General features: G+C 39.3%; 1 protein-coding gene across 1 annotated transcript in view; it reads right to left on the bottom strand.

The window, feature by feature from the left end:
- The window catches only part of faf1 (Fas (TNFRSF6) associated factor 1), a 69,366-nt gene that overhangs the window by 12,600 nt on the left and 39,014 nt on the right, over positions 1–17,752 (bottom strand). The window contains exons 13-16 of the mRNA XM_080032451.1: positions 12,832–12,986; positions 4,612–4,748; positions 4,134–4,222; positions 270–350 (exon numbers count right to left, since the gene is read on the bottom strand). Of these exons, the coding sequence (XP_079888577.1) occupies positions 270–350; positions 4,134–4,222; positions 4,612–4,748; positions 12,832–12,986 (462 nt within the window). The remainder of the gene's footprint in view (positions 1–269; positions 351–4,133; positions 4,223–4,611; positions 4,749–12,831; positions 12,987–17,752) is intronic.

Here is a 17,752-nt window from a genome sequence, read left to right as displayed (position 1 = left end):
TTTCGGCCCTAGTGTCATTATATTTTGTTAATATGATTTTGGTTCCAAGTAGCATTACATCCTGAAAAGAGAATGGACACTATACTGTAACTATCTGTTTCAGCAGTAATAACTTGTAATTATTGTTACAAAAAAAAATGTAAGTGTGGAGAAGTGGTGCTTATGCTCTTTTGGTGAAGTGGAAAAATGCTTGATGTACTGTCCAGAATACCACAACTTACTCAGAGCGCACTGTATCCAGTCCACAATTAGTTTTATAATGAAAGTACCTTTTTACGGTCAGCCTCTAAAGACACACGGTAGGCCTCGTCCTGTTCTCTCTTCACCGTCTCTCTTGCCTCGCGCTCGTCCTGGGTAAAGAAAGAGAGGGGGAGAGAGAGCGGGGCCCATTAACTAACAACACAATAAAAGGACACACAAAGACAAAACATCTAAGCTGAGGTGCCGGGAAAGAACCAAGCAAAAGAAAATGCAGCATGTCAAGTGTGGTTACGTACAAACACCAGGTATGAAAGAGTAGCACCAGAGGGGAATGTATTGTGACCAGCCTGTCATTTTGCAGACCCTGAGCCTCTTTTATGTTTCCTCATCTCAGTTTCACCATCCTTTTCTCTTTCATTCACTCTGCCTCTCTCTTCCTGTTTGTACAGAGGGAAGGGGACAGGCGGCCCTTCTCTTTCTACCTGCTGTGGCTACAAAGTGTTTCATAAAGACTGGGACTAAATGCGAGTGTCCATTGTGCTAACAGTGCACAGCCATTAGTTTTGTATTTTCTGAAGGCCCATGCTGTGTGCCAGCCCGGATGTGGCAAAGTAAGCTTATTGTGACGATCAGAGGGCTACTGTGCAACTAGGCAGTGGCCAAGCAAAAGCCATGTGTATTGTTATATTCAATCGGAAAATGCAAAGGATACATTTGTGCTTTTGGCCGCATAATAGATGGACATTGAAAGGAAACTGTAAAAGAATGGAGGAGACAGACAAAAGCATCAAAAGTGGCTACCCTCAATAGAATAGACTGGCCCTGAGTCACGCAAACAAGTTGCACAGTAATTCATGTTTTGATACTAATTTTGTAATGTTGTAATATGTTTACAAATGCATCATCTGCATTTGTAAATGACCTAAAGTGCATGAGAAACATGACATGACTCATGTTAAATTACCAATGTATTTTAACAAACTCAACGTGATTTTAAAGACCTTTTCTTTGGAGATAAAAGGAACGGATTCAGACATCTATATCTCTTGGCTACCCATCAAGTTAGCTAAATCTGCTGTCTTATAGTGGTGCAAATAAACTCCGATTGTAGTAGTCAGAAGTTAGAAATGAAAGCTGCCAGACAGTAAATGTTTGTTCACATAAGAAATAAGTGTAAAGTACTTTACTAACTGCTTCATTTTGGTATAAAGTGGCTATGGGGAATATTATGTACACATTGCTTAGTTTCAAACGCATGTGAAATGACCTGGCCCGAAAATGTTCCATAATGCTGACAGATACAGATCACGAAACCCTGCAGTGAGTAGTCAGCCGGTTACTAACTACCAAGCTAAAACACAGACAACCGTAGGAATGAGTGGCGGGCTGGTACGTTTAGTTGAAGGCACAACGTGGCTGTCCAGCTGCTCCATTTCCAGACAGACACAAAAGTCACTGTCAGAGAGGAATGTCTGGGTTGGCTGGATGTCTGTGTTCGTGTCTGAGTTTGTCTTTGGAAAGAAGAGTTCGAAAAGGGAGGAAGAAGAAAGAGAGAAAGTAAGCTAGGAAGAGACCCACGAGAGCTGCAACAGTGAAGATGGGATTAGTCCACTGTCACGGTTGACTTCACCTCGGAGATGGATAGGTCCCGTCAGATACAGGATATACTAAAATCCTGTGGTTATCGGTACTTATCATGAATAACCACACTGGAACATTATGCTTTCATTATCACTTATAATCTATTACGCTGTCAAGTCTGATTTGATATTTCTCCTTTTGATCCGTGGCCAGTTGTTAAAACGGTTATTACAGAATGGCTTATGACGCAGCAATTATTTAGAAAGCAAGATAGGCAATGAAAAAAAAATATTACTGGTGCTTTTCAAGCACAAGCAAAGTTAGCGGCAAAAAAAAAAAGATTATGCACAGTGATTTTCTATTTCAATGCTTTGTATAAAGCTTTCTGAATGTCAAGCAAAATGTGTTCATAGCACTGAGTATCTGAAACTGTCAAATAGTGAAAACCTGTATCGGAAAGTCTGTAGAAAGATTTGTAGAAAGACATACAGTATATTTATCAAAACAAAGCACTGAGAAAAATATAATTTTGGGATCTATAATCAGGTATTGCATTGGCAATTCATACCCATGTGAATGTACAGAATACCAAATAATTCACAGTCCAATCTGACACATATTCTGAATACCTCTGGCAGCTTCTTGTCATTAACGATTATTTCAACTGTGACAATAGTGACTAATCCAAAATGAATCCAGAGCACTGTAGCAATAATAATAACACGAAAGGGAAAAGCTGTCATAACTCAGTGACCCAACTAAGGTTGTCTAACCCTCAGGGTGTGTGCGTGTGAAAAGCATAATTCCTTACAAAGGTTCCCATCACTAGAAATTCTATGACTGTTCACATTAATATTGCTAGAGAGGCCGTTCGGTTGACTGACTGTTTAACTGTTAAACCTGATTCCAACAAGGTGTGACATCTGTCAGCTATAGATACAGTAGTCAAAAAAGAGGCACAACAGTGTTAGTGAGAAAAGTGTGGGAACAACAGCTGGCTACGACGAAAGCTTTTCATAGATGACACAAAAAAAGCATCTGTTTGTTTGCAATATTGCTTAACATGAATCTTGTATTATTTATTAGGTAACATTTAAAAAATGTCAGTCTACAAAGATACTGTGTGTTCTATATTGTTACTAATTGCTCAACCTTTGAACATAGATTATTAAAATGAATGGTAAAAAAACGTATAAAGATTACAATAATACTGTTCATTCTCCTTTTTGATTTCACTGAGTAAACTTATCAGTGAGTGGTTGAGAGGGTCAGGTGGAAGTCTTCTCTCATCCATAGTGTCCAGGATTCCTGTCCATGACATGAAAGACTTCCACCACTACTCCCTCTCTTCTATGGATTTTATCTCCCTCAATGGTGTTTGTCCACTTTCTGTTGGAGTAAAAGAGGTAGTCGACAGACACAGAGCAGCGCAGTGTTACCCACACACTGGAGTGAATGGGAGACGAGTCACGAGTCCTGTACCCATTGAAAACCTCAAACTGGTACATTAAACTAGCACTTAAGGGGAGTGAGGTGAAATGGTTAAGTATTTTTCTGCTTGTCCTTACAAGAATGCCACAGTGTAACAATGCTGTCTGGTCCGTCCCAGCATGATTCCATTTAGCTCTTAAGCAGGACGTAAAAGACCAGCTCAACTGTTGAATGTGGCTATTGTGATTAGGCTAAATCAAGATAATTAGGGTAAGGATGGTTTGAATTGGTACTAGAATAAACAGCATGTGCTTAAAACTAAAACCTATTCCAACCCATTGTGCATTTATTTTTATGTTTTTGAGAGAGAACTGAACCCACTGCGACCTAAGGAAAGGATAAAGACACAATATTAAGTGAGGTTAACCCCAACAAGCAACCTTGGTTGAAAAAAGGAGCAGTACCATTCTTTTCTCCCTGCACAATTAATTAACTTAAATCATTATGAAAGCTTCAACTGTAACCATTTCAAAGGATATCCAAACTGACAACAGGATAGAAAATGGAATTTAAGATTCAGCATTAATTCAGAAAAGTCATAAATCCACTACATATCTGAGGTCTGACCTTCTCAAATAATGCATACTTTATAGACTTAGGGATGAGTTTATTCCTGTCCAGGCCAGGAACAGACGTCAACGAGAGCACTCTGTGTTCTGCCTCTTGTGCTGCTGTCATACTGTATTACATGGGATTGTGACAATGTTACGACTCCCTGCTATTGAAGTCACCAATGTGTAGATGAGAGGCTTTCATTTCATTTGAAGGGAAAGAAGTTCCATCAGTCAATCATAGGAAGTATCTTCTACATTTGTGTTTTGGCTGCAGTCGCAGGCATACAGATTCTACTCAAACGTTACCTCATCTTTGATGTCCTCCTGTTGTTGTGCTGTGAAGATCTCCATTGCTCCCATTAACCTCATCATGAGCTCGTCCACTGTTGTATTGCCTGGAGTAAAAAAAATTATAATAAAAAAATCAAACAAACACAATCTACATTGTGTAATTACATTCTTACAAAGAAATGTATCTTTATATTCTATGGTTAATCATGCTATTGTTGCTAACACTTTATATTAATGGTACATGAATCATCATGAATTCATGCCTGAATTGACATGGTCATCAGTAATAACTCAAAGATCATGATGATTGACATACCTTAGCTGCATTAATTAATGTATTGTTCCTGTGCTATATCATGCATGAGATAGCATTAATCCTAGTGAATAACCGATAGTTCATAAGGTACTATATGGATAAATTCATGCATTTTCATATCATGATGATTCATGTACCATTAATATAAAGTTTAATTTTTTTTAAAGATTGAATTACCTTGAATAACATTAAGAACTTCATTGGATGTGCGTTTTCCCATGACTATAAGGAGCAGGGGGAACTGGTCTGTCTTGTATGTCCGTATAGTCTGTGTCACCACACTGCCAAAGTGCCTCGTACACATAGTTAGTAGTCTGGAAGACAAAGAAATAACCACATTTATGAATATTGTTGTATACATGTAATATTAAACTCACTTGTTCATTTTTTGGGAACTGATCACATATTTCAGAACCTGTAATTAAAGAACAATGACTTAAACACCAAACACATGCATGTATTAAACACAAGTACCCACACAAACATTTTGTAAGATATGGAAAAGGAAGCGTATACTCCAGCTTTTCCAACTGCAGCAGAAATGAGAAATATACACAACTCGTGGCATTAAGGACTTTAAATCCAATTCTGCTTTTTCGTATTCCATCAGAGTGACATGCTAACTCAATTGGAACCGTATGTAAATTAGTATTCCTCGCCAGACACCCAGAATTGATAGAGCAAGAGAGGATTTCTTATTCCATTACAAAGACAGAACTTTTTAAATTAACATTTCAGAGAGGGAAAAGGGTAGCAGGCACCCGGGGCCCCGCAAAGCTCCCTGTAAATGTCATAATATTAATGAATTGCTATAGACTGAATGCAAATATAGATTAGCTTTTTTCTCCCGCCTTTTAATAAGATCTACTTTAATAACTGGCTGGTAAATTAGAGAAGTAATGGAATGGATGGAGGGACAGTGGGTCAGAGGAGTAGGATAGATGGAAGGCACGCCGTCTGAGAGGGGGTGTGTAGCTCATTAAAACATGAAGGCAAAGCTGAGGGAACTACTTGCAAAGTTTTCAAACTGTGAAATATAGTACTTGAGCTCATTGTGGAATTTTTTTAAGTAATAATCGTACCAATACATGTGAAAATATGGACGACGGACTGAAAATTCAGTTAAAAAAATTTGAAAAAAGCTACAGCAACTGAGCTCAAAGAAGAGCTGAATTTGAGGAATATCATTTGAATTTAAAAAAAATATTTCTAAATGTTGAACTTTGAGTGACCCACACCCCGCAATGAAGACGGTGGGTACCCTCAATCCTACTGATTATTTTGTCCTGACATTTGTCCATGTTCAGACCTCGACCCAGGAAGACCACAACAAAAGCCCACAAGGAAACTCTAACCTGTAATGAAAGACCAGGGAACAATGGTCACTAACTTGAAGGGGAAACCCAATCTTAAATCTCCCATCAAACACAAGCAAACCTGCTTTGGTCTCCCCTCTCAAAACTAAGCGAGTTAGTCCAGAAAAATCTGGAAACAGAACCTAAACATTCTATGAATCCTATCCACTGTATCTAAGAATGACAGAAATGCATGTAACCAGTTCATTAAGCATTAATGAATCCACCTATAGAACAAGTATGGACACAACACTGAGGGCACGAGGAAGTCAAGCTACTGCATAAAACTGAGGTGAACAGTTCAGCACAGTCTCATCCAGCCATAACATAACATGGTAAAGAATGTAGTCTAGTACGTACCAGACCTACTGTGGCCTTTGAAAATCCTTCAGGGGAAACTAAATTTAGAGGAAACACCTGCGTGGAACTCGCAGCCAACAGAGTGAGTTTAGGCTCCGCTACAATGGCTTAATGTGATTGACAGGTTCTAATTTGTCACCCATCCCAATCTCCATCTCTCACTGCACATCCAGACATCTAAAATAGTTAATGTTTCCCCGGACTGTCACGTCACATTTCTTCACGTCAAAGTGCTGCATGAAGATGCGAGTAGACTGGTTGGACCTGACATTTGCTCCACTGAGCAGCTGATGAGTACAGTAGCACTGCAGGGAATGTTTTTGCCAGCCACCTGTATGGGAGGCTGTATGGGAACCGGATGCTCCGATAGCTCACTGTGTCACACACTCTTTGTTTCAGAGCAAACATGGACATGTTTTGATTTGAAAATTACATTTTGTTTTCCCCTCTCGACCAGTTATGTTTTCACATATGGGGATGTCAGGAGAAGTCAAGTGTATGGAACAGGCCTGCACATCAGTTTGTCCCTGCTGGTTAAGACACAAACTTACAATTAAAGGATCTTTAACAACATCTTTCAACAACCTTATTGCCACTTAAGTTTACTTCTCAGAAGGGCTTGTACCGACATTTTAGCATTGAATAAGATGTGTAATCGTTTTGAGGAAGCATGGCACAAACACTGATCAAAAGATCTACCTTCAGTGTGTTTATCCACTGTTAGTTTCAATATTTGCCATGTGCAACGGCAGCACATCGCCTGTACAATATATCAGATTCATTTCCCATGGGTGACAATTACACTGGCATCCAATCAGCGTAATTTATGCATAATTAATCATTTAATTGGGAGGCCTGGGAGAATACAGAGCTCAGCAACAGGCACATTCCAATATCAGCAGGTTCATCAAGCACACAAACACACAAAATCAGGATACCTTTCTAACAGCCTGTGTGATTGATGCCAATCACCAGTCACTTTGGATCAACCAGAGAGCGTGAGAATGCAGGGAAGTGGTGTATGTGTGAGTGAGTGAGTGTGCACATGTGCATGCATGCGTTAGCAGCAAAGCTGTGACTAGCTGTGAGTGATGAAAAGCTCCAGATGTTGCCTGCCTTTTAATGTGCAATAAAAAGGCTCAGCTGGGGGAAAAAGCAAAGGAGGCCAATGAGAGAGAAAGGAGAGTGGAATGAAGGAAGGAGGGAATTTCTTTAAAAGAAATAATGGAGGGTTGAGGTCAGGGTGCGAGTCTTTCTTAAATGGCTGCTACCAGAGGGCAGGCTTAACTCCGGAGCTTCTGGGGAGAGGGAGAGGGAGAGGGAGAGGGAGAGGGAGAGGGTTGGGGTAGTAGGGCAAAGAGGAGGGAAATATAGAAAGATGGAGGATAAAGAAAGAGACGAGAGGCGAAGAAAAGATGTAGCAGAAAGATTAGGAGAAGTAGTAGAGAAATGAGGCAATGAGCAAACCCAATGAAAGCACTCACAGTTCCACTTATACCACCACTTCTCCACAGCTCAACACTTGAACCTGCAGGGGGATTTAATCGTCTATCACACATCCCAGACTAAATTTACTTTCACACAAATTTCCTACATATTTCTACAGGAAGATTCTAGATAAGATGAAGCATACCAGTAGCAGGACTTGTTTAATAAACAGGTGTCGCACAGACCTGCCATTACAAACACAGACTGCTGGAACTGCACCAGGGCTTTGAGCGTACATGCAGAGATAGAGATGTTTGGACTTCAAGGGAGTACTTCGTCTCCCACTGACCCTCTATTCAGACAGCTTAGTCAAGATTGCCCAATCAGGGGCCTCACCATGCAAACACAACGCCCTTTGTTAGCATGCAACCTCCGCGCTTCAAAAAGAGAATGAAGTAGAAGAGAGAATGAGAAAACAGAGATACAGGGTGTGAGCAATTGAGTGAGAGTTGAATGCCAGCAATTAAGGACATATTCACACCAATGCGAATAGATTTGGAAAATCTGTTTATGTGTCAAATGAGGTTCCTTCCAGCCACAAACATTTTTAGAAGGTGAGTTTTTAAATAATTGCTCTCCACACCGAAATAACAAAACAAAGATCTCATCTTTAGTCTTCGATGGCTTAACATCTTAATGGGCCTCATTTATGAACCGTGCGTAGACCAGAAAAGTGGGTGTAAGCACATTTCCACGTAAACCTTGGCATTTATCAATTTGGACGTGAGCGTAGGGTACGCTCAAATCCCACGCCAGCTCTCACATCGTGTACGCAAGTTTGAAAACAGCATGGACTTGCAGTGCAGGCTGTGCCGGATAGCCGATGACTTTGTTGGACAATTGTTAGTAGATAATACGTATGCAGTGTTTGCTCAGACCGAGATAAACATATTAATCACTTAAAAATATGAAGCATGGTGTGCAACTGAGCGCTGATTCAATAGTGCGCACACGGGCCACTTTGGAGCGCTTCATGGGACTGCATAAAAGTACTGCACTAAAAGTAATGGAATGTGGCAGGGCACTAATTTAAAGTAAGTTAACCTTCTCTAATATCAAAAACAATGATACTAGAACAAGATAGTAACAGCTTCCTTAACTGGGCATCATGGCAGTTTGCCCTGCATACTTATCAAACTGCTCTCCCACTGAAATACATTTAATATCTTCTTTATTAGATACAACCCACTATGCAGACAGTCCACTCCTTCAGACAGTAAGTCACATATAAATAAAACATAAGGATTAAGTATGCAGTCAGGGAGGGCTTAGAGGTTCAGTTATTGCTCTTCTTAACTTTACAATTGGCAAAATACAATAATAAACCAAGTATGGTTCTGACAGATGCCAGGATCTCTAAGAAGTCCAGAAAATGTATTGATCTATACATTCACCCTTTACATTTAAATATTTGAAATTGATGACTTGTGTAAACTAGTCTGGTTAAAACCTTCCACATGACTCATGTAGCAGTGTTTCGTGGACTAAAGCTTAAAACTGTGTCCGTTTGTTTTACATTAAAACTGAACACTACCTAGAACATCAGTTGAACTATACAATATGAGGGAAACTATGCAATCCGATTGTAGAGCACCACAAATGACAGTAAAAACCTGTAATTTACTACTTTAGTTTAATCCATACAGTAAGTCTAAGAAAAATATTAAACCTTGAAAATGTCAATAATAGAAGTATTTAAGGCAGAACAATTTACCTTCGGGGGCAAAACCCCTTTTTTTAAAAAAAAAACAGACATGGAGCGTTGTAAAAGGTTTGTTGTGGGAAATATTGCATATGACATATCTCTGAACTCATATATTGAAATGCTTACTTAACCATTGTTTTATATAGACTTATAAGTGTAATTGGATATACTGCATGTTTGTTTGTGACTGAAACTGAGATGTAGATTGCCCAAAGACCACTCGGACAGCCACGCCTATGTTTAACTTATTCACAATTACTCCTATTGTCCTATGTTCAAACTCCTCCCATGGTTAAGTAGGTACATTAGAACTGTCTGCCTCTCTACCTGTCTCCCCTTCGAACCATTGTTGGACGCCTCCCCCCCTGGGGGGCAGAGTTTCCTTAAATACATGACGTTTTAAGGAAGAATTTGTCACTCCTACAAGCATACTAACCTGTGTCTGTATTTGTGACCTCTCCGCGGAGATCCTTGCTGTATGATTGAATAAAACCTATTGCTACTATTAGCGTATCACTGTTGCTTAATTTTCCCATTACAGGTTGTTCACCAGAAATGATATCCAGGACCTTCCAGGATCCCAACCTGGGTGGACAACCTGGTCAACAAGCTGCTGGAAAGCTACAGGGGGCCGACATAGAGCAAATCAGAACCACTGTTTAAGCGAATGGGGGTGGGCTAATAGGGAATTTTTTAAACTTATAGATATCATTATGAAACTTTGCAATTTGATTACTGACATTAAAACAACAACTTTTTGTATTACAGTAATTTCCAAAAAGTTTGAATAAATATGAAAAATCATCAATAACTTACTAATGATGCGTACATTTGCATATCTGCAAAGCCCCAAAATGTAGATGTTGGACAAAAGCAGATAACCCATACAAAATTCATTTTCTATGGGTTATTGATCAAATTTGAACTGTGATTAGGAAAAGCTTCAGGCAGTTGGACACTCGTATTGTTTTCAAAATTTAAAAACAAATTGACTTTGTTTTCTTCCAAAATCTAGATTTTGGGGCTTTGCAGATATGCAAATTTACACATCATTAGTAAGATATTGATGATTTTTCATATTTATTTAAACATTTTGGAAAATACTGTAATACAAAAAGTTTTTGTTTTAATGTCAATAATCAACTGGCAACGTTTCATAATGATATCTATAAGTTCAAAAAATTCCCCATTAGCCCATCCCCATTCACCCCCATTCACTCCAACAGTGGTTCTGATTTGCTATGTCGGCCTGCTGTAGCTTTCCAGCAGCTTGTTGACAAGGTTGTCCACCCAGGTTGTGATCGTGGAAGGTCCTAGATGTCATTTTTGGTGAACAACGCTCCATGTCCATAAAATCCCTTTGCCCCCTGGGTAATTGTCTATCCAATGTAAGTAAAAAATAAATGGGAAAGTGGAAAATGGAAATGTGACCGATTCTTTGAAGGTATTGTATCAGTCCAACATCTTAAGCTAGGAATAATACCTTTTCAAAACTTAATTCATATCGCACAATAAGTAAAAATATATATATATATATTAGTGGTGGAACGTTATCGGCGTTAACGTGCTGCGTTAACGCTAGACTCTTATCGGCGATAAAAAAAATATCGCCGTTAATCTCTTATTCCACCTCCTGTTCGGCTCAGGGGAGATAATAATAGCCGGGGGCCGTTGTTGACACTTGAGGAGCCTTTATTCTCTCACACACCCGCCGCTCTCTCTCTCCATCACTTGCCCACGACACAATCGGGTATTGGAACGCAGGGTGGGTGTGTGTGGCCACCGGTCGCCACGTGACTATAAGTTTCCAAGTTTTAAACACTTCTATCTCTTCAACGTCAACGTCACCGTACCCGAATCCTAAATATCCCCATAGCAGACGCTATATTTCATCGGGGGGGAAACTTTGTTTTGCGCCACAGTTCGGCCGTAATGCTGCTGCACACATACACACACACACACACACAGACACAGGCGCACACACACACGCTGCATGACAGAGACGAGGGGCGCTACCAAAAAGACGAGAGGAGCGGTTGGAGCAGTTGGAGCGTTTAGAGACACATGCGTGCACATTTATTTACATAAAATCGCAATCGCAGTCATTTGTGCAGTTATGTAAAATGTTTCACTAAGGAAAATTACAGAAAAAGTAACGCACAGTGACTTTGATGAGTAATTTTAATCTGATTACTGGTTTGGAGATAGTAACGCGTTAGATTACTTGTTACTGAAAAAAGAGGTCCGATGCCGGTAACGCGTTACTAAGTAACATCTTGTTGAACATTATTTATTTTCATCACCAATTATCATAGTAGAACAGCTTCCTCAAGCAGTTTGTGATGCATGTTGGAAACAGGAGATGAGCCCCTGGTCTGATGCGCCACCTGGCTTGAGAAACACGTTCTCAAAGACTTACTTTGAGTCATTATTTAGGAGCACACACATATTATGAATGAATTCAAATGAGACATTTTAATCTAGATTAATCTAGATTAATTCCAAAATTAATCTAGATTAATCTAGATTAAAAAAATTAATCTATGCCCACCTCTAATATATATATATTAGAGGTGGGCATAGATTAATTTAAAAAAAAAAAAACATTTTACATAACTGCACAAGTGACTGCGATTGCGATTTTATGTAAATAAATGTGCGCGCATGTGTCTCTAAACTCTCCAACTGCTCCAACCGCTCCTCTCGTCTTTTTGGTAGCGCCCCTCGTCTCTGCCATGCAGCGTGTGTGTGTGCCTGTGTCTGTGTCTGTGTGTGTGTGTGCAGCAGCATTACGGCCGAGTCGAACTGTGGCGCAAAACAAAGTTTTCCCCCCGATGAAATATAGCGTCTGCTATGGGGATATTTAGGATTCGGGTACGGTGACGTTGAAGAGATAGAAGTGTTTAAAACTTGGAAACTTATAGTCACGTGGCGACCGGTGGCCACACACACCCACCCTGCGTTCCAATACCCGATTGTGTCGTGGGCAAGTGATGGAGAGAGAGAGAGCGGCGGGTGTGTGAGAGAAGCTTCGCCCCTCGTCTCTGACATGCAGCGTGTGTGTGTGTGTGTGTGTGTGTGTGTGTGTGTGTGTGTGTGTGTGTGTGTGTGTGTGTGTGTGTGTGTGTGTGTGTGTGTGTGTGTGTGTGTGTGTGTGCAGCAGCATTACGGCCGAGTCTAAGCTGAACTGTACAAATGACTGGCTCCCTGAGCCGAACAGGAGGTGGAATAAGAGATTAACGGCGATATTTTTTTTATCGCCGATAAGAGTCTGGCGTTAACGCAGCACGTTAACGCCGATAACGGCCCACCACTAATATATATATATATATTGAATTAAACTAAGTTGTGTCTTTATTCTTACCACAACTGCAACATTGAGTAATGACAACAAGACGACATAACACAACTGATGAATCCCACTTTCGTGCTTCATGACCAGCAAGCAACCTGAAAACAATCAAACGGCTCTGTGGCCGACTCTGGTACCTGGCTTTGTTTGATTCTTTAGTGACATCCCAGGCCCATGTAATGAAGTTCTGGCTCAGGTAGGAGACAATGGAGTCAGCGCACATCATCTGGGAGCAGAAGACGTTGCCGAGGACACTGTCGTCGTTGTGGAGGTAGATGGCCAGCAGCTTTCTCTGTGGAGAGAGCAGAAAAGAATAGACATAAGCTACATGTACCACCCATTTACCTCTATGTGTTTGTCTTGCTGAAGGCGATTCCAACAGATTTGATTTTTTATTTGTTCACAGGGAGTCCATTGGCAAACAAAACAATAAAAAAGTTAATACGCTTTTGTTGAGTTTGAGCGACAAGAGACGTAACAGATCACAAGTTTGGTGATATTTTTGCAAATTGTTAGTGTGAGATCTTTCAGCCCGGTGTGGGTGTGTCTCATCACTGGAGGGACCTTTCCACATCGTGACATGGCCATAAAATAACATGCGAGGCCCACTGAGTGATGACCTAGCCTGACCAAAGCAAGGCCAGCAACTGGCAAAAAAAATAAAAAAAACACCACGCAAAATCACATGGAGAGCGGTGTAAATAAAACTTGGAGGCGACGAAGATATGGAGAAAAACAACAGACAAATCACTCTATTTATTTTACAGCAAATGCCAGCAGCCTGTTCAGGTTAGTAGAGGCAGGGCCAGACAATATTGACGGAGTTCCAAATCCAAGGATATTGACACCATCATATAAGCCTGGCAAGATTCTCCCTACTGACAATCTAATTAAAAAACAAACACACCCACAAACATAAAAGGTTCCAGGGGACAATGTTGGAAATAATGCTCTCTAAATTACATGTCACTTCTCTTGCTATTAAAGAACAAATAAGAAAAAGTCTCTCGGTCTCCGCTTAGTGCATTTCTAACCGTGGCTGTGAGGGAGGAGTCAAGAGGTCGGTTTCTCAGGAGCAGTAATCTAGGCTACGTACGCCAAAAAGCAAAAAAAAAAAATCTACACAGGGCGTAAAACGTGAGGGGAAGTGAAAGAAGAAGTTGTGCTATACTGTGGCCTGTTTAGAATGGGAATGGGAAAGCACTGCTGTGTTTGCTCAACGATTAGTGCTTTAGAATAATCTCCAGGGCTCCTAGAGAGAAGGGGCTGGGGACTTATTCATTGGGGCGATTCAACGGCCTGAAAAGATTAAACACTCATGCTGAGAAGACAAGCAAATTCAGTCTTGAGAGAGGAATGAGTTTGAGGGGAGGGAGAGGTTTAAAACATGAAGAAAAAAAAAGAAAAACCTGATACACGCTCAAACACTGATGTCCCAACACATGCACAGATGCACCAAATTTAACTGTGTGGTATCCAAAATGGAAGGACTTGCATACATGCATGCTCAATTAGAGCAAGTGTAAGGACTAATCAAAGTGGGCATTTCGGCAAACTGAACTCCTTCATCTTAGTTAAACTGTCTTTACGCCTCTGTTCCCTTCTCTGCTTTCATGTTAGATCTTTTGTATTGCCTGTTTTAGCAGGGAGGAGCAAATCCTTAATTTCAGCTAAATTACTAGGTCCAACCTGAGCTAGATAGTGACCCCACAGCCCTTCCTCACACCTGTTCGCCTAAAACTATGCACGCGCGCGCGCGCGTGCGTGTGCGTGTGTGTGTGTGTGTGTGTGTGTGTGTGTGTGTGTGTGTGTGTGTGACTAAAATGACCATGCAGTAGAGCAGTGTGCACATTGAGTCAGCTCTCAAAGTTAAATGAAAGTTCCTCTTAATCTGAAGGTAGATCAGTAGAAAGTTTACATAATCACCATTCAATTAAAAAATATATATATATCAGTGATTCTTGAGAAGTGGGACAAAACACGGTGCAATGTTGAAAAAATACAAACCCTATGTTTAGGCAAATTAAATTACATGTATGTTTCAAACATATACTAAGCAACTGAGCTACACTTTGATACAACCTCCCAACTTTTATCCTTTTTATCAAAATGGGCTTTTTACCTTGCCATTCCTTATTTTGTGTCAACACCGTCAGACACCAAAAACACAAACTAACTTTCCCTCAATTTATGCTAGAACCATGAGAAAAATTGTGATCACAAGTATTCACCAAGACTGACAGAGGCCTCAAAAAATATTTTCAAAGTGTACATGACTATAGATATTTTATATCGATTTTCCTCTATGTTCTTCAGTTGAACTGTGTAATAGAATGTTTACTTTAAAATTAACAGCAATCAAGATGTGTTTCAAATTTCAAAACACATTCTCCTGCAAGGTGACTGGTTAGATTTTCACATATGACCAACCATTCCTCAACAACTATGAAATATCATTATGTATTGTTATCATAATAATATAAATCTGATGGAGTTGACACATATCTGACGGAGTTGACAAGTATATCTTATGAATTTGACATAGGACGGTGGTGACAAAAACCCAGATAAACATCAAATACATAGAATAATCAATAACAGTGATTTTATAACGGCATATTATTGGTTGAGCGTTAATTCAAGATTCACATTACAGTCTTTCAATCAGACTTGCTCTAAAAGACTCAGACCAAATCGCCTCATTTTGTATATCATCCTGTACTTTTTTAAGAATCATCCATGACAAAAGAAGATTGTGAGAGTTACCATAAATACAGTATTAGAAAAACTAAACCCTATTTCTGTATTTAATATAATTATAATAACTTGAAAACCACCCAAATATGATGCCTTCACATTGAATGTCAACTCCGTCATTGGCCTGTCTCCACCGTCAGACAGGAAATCCGACGGAGTTGACATCTGACGGTGTTGACATATTTAACGTTTCTTAAACAAAACAAATGGAATTAATCTAGTTAGCCATTTGTTTTTTCTGTTGATGATTGGTGCTAGTATGAACTACTTCAGGAATATAAAGTTATCGAAACATTTCAAATAACTTCTTCAGAAATTGTAAGTCGGTGTTGACATATCATGGTTGTGACGCATGACTTTCAAGATTTGGAATGTAAAATATTCTAAAACTACAATACTTATCAGAGCCTGTCTGACTCTAATGTACTCTGCAGAGGTAGAATGTGACAAGAGGTCCTTCATAGTGACAGCTGCCCCTTATTTTGGCTGATTTTCTTACATTTTAATGGATTGTCTGACGGTGGTGACAAAAAGTGTCCCACCACTTTGAAACCATATAAAACATGAATGTGTTGAAGACAAACAGTTTTTATTGATATGAGAGATTATTTAGTGTTGCTTATGATGAAAAAAGCACTTTTTAAATCATTAAAGTACATTTTTAATAGGTTTTATTGCATATGAAAGATTGAAAACCTCTCTGTGGACACACTGTTTTGGACGTCGCGAGAAGATAACAAGTGTCATATATTTGACATAATAATGATGAAATTAAATTTAAGGGGATAATTGTGCTCCAGACATTCTATTCTTAATCCCTAATAACATCTAAAATTTTAAATATTTGTATTTTTAAAGATAACGGCAGTTACATATGGAACACAACCTTTTGTCCCGGTTCTCAAGAATCACTGATATATGTATATATTAAAAATGCCTCATGTCACTTATGGGCTCAAAAAAGTAATTTTCTTTCAATATATATTTTGGGGATTTTTTATTTTGGCTGATTAATCGGTGAACAGATTTTTTTTCTGCCTATAACCGGCATTGGCCCCAAAAATTCCATATCGGTTGGGCCTTAGATTAAACCCAAACATTTATGCTCTATATCCATTTGTGTCAGTTTATTCTTGTCATTTAATTTAAGTGACGTCTGGCATAACACTTTCACCTTGGTACCAGCATTGACAAAATGGTATTAAAAAACATCGGGGTGCAGCTTACTTAAACACTGATAGCATTAGCAACAGTGTGGGGAATGCAATTTTTAAATGAGCATTAACATAATTAATAACAATAATTACTGCCACTTAATTTCGCTTACCCAGGGGAGACACATGTTTTTTACTCAAATGACCTTTGTAAAATTTCCAGTAGAAACAGCAAACCTCTCATAACACACACATTAATAGATAAAGAATGCACAATTATAAAGGATTCTCAGACATGTTTCAAGGCATAATCAATGATGATGAGCCAAACAGTTACTGAACTCCTTACACTTTTAACTGACAACAATGTTCAATATGATATGATATAGCAGAAAAAAGAGGAAGCTTTTCCACAGTGCTATATTGTTAAAAACTTAGATGAATGTAATAATAACAGTTAGTATATTCATAGCTTTGTGCATTAACTTAAAAACGTTATCATTATTTCATCACCCTCTGATCAATCATAATCAGGTGATCTCCATGACCCTAAAGGGCCCAAAGCACAAACATTACTTACGACTAAAAAAGGGCTTGAAGTTATGTAATTAAAAAACGAATAACATAATGGAAGGAAACCAGAAAGTGCCCGTGACGGTTTTTAAATATAGAGCGAAGTATAACGTGGTGAATAAACAAGTCCCAACAGGCACACAGGAGCATTTAGTGATGTTGTAAAGTTTATCTTTTGACCTGCTCCCCTTGACTACCAGTGTTCGAGCAAAGCTAACCCAGATGAGCAACCTTAGTCCTTTCCTACTGTATATCAAAAATGCATGCAGTTACAGGAACGGTTCCTGTCGCCTTTTCTTGAGCCGGAGAGTGAGGCAAAAAAGCTAAAAATAAAAATGTATGAACTACTCCTTTAACTATACACTCTCGGCTGTGGAGGGCACTCTGCATTTAAAGGAAATCTGACATTAATATAAACTAAATCCCTTCGTGGGAGCATGTCTCATATCACAGTACAAACTGTATAACTGATACATCCAGGTTCTTTATTAGACGTGGATGTATACATATTTATATATTTTCTCAGGGAACTTGAGGGACACGTAAGAGGTATTTTTTCCTGACAGACAGCTAA

This window comes from Ammodytes marinus (assembly GCF_949987685.1).
Source record: "Ammodytes marinus genome assembly, chromosome: 8".
Lineage (NCBI taxonomy): Eukaryota > Metazoa > Chordata > Actinopteri > Uranoscopiformes > Ammodytidae > Ammodytes > Ammodytes marinus.
This window is presented reverse-complemented; position numbering and strand designations above follow the sequence as displayed.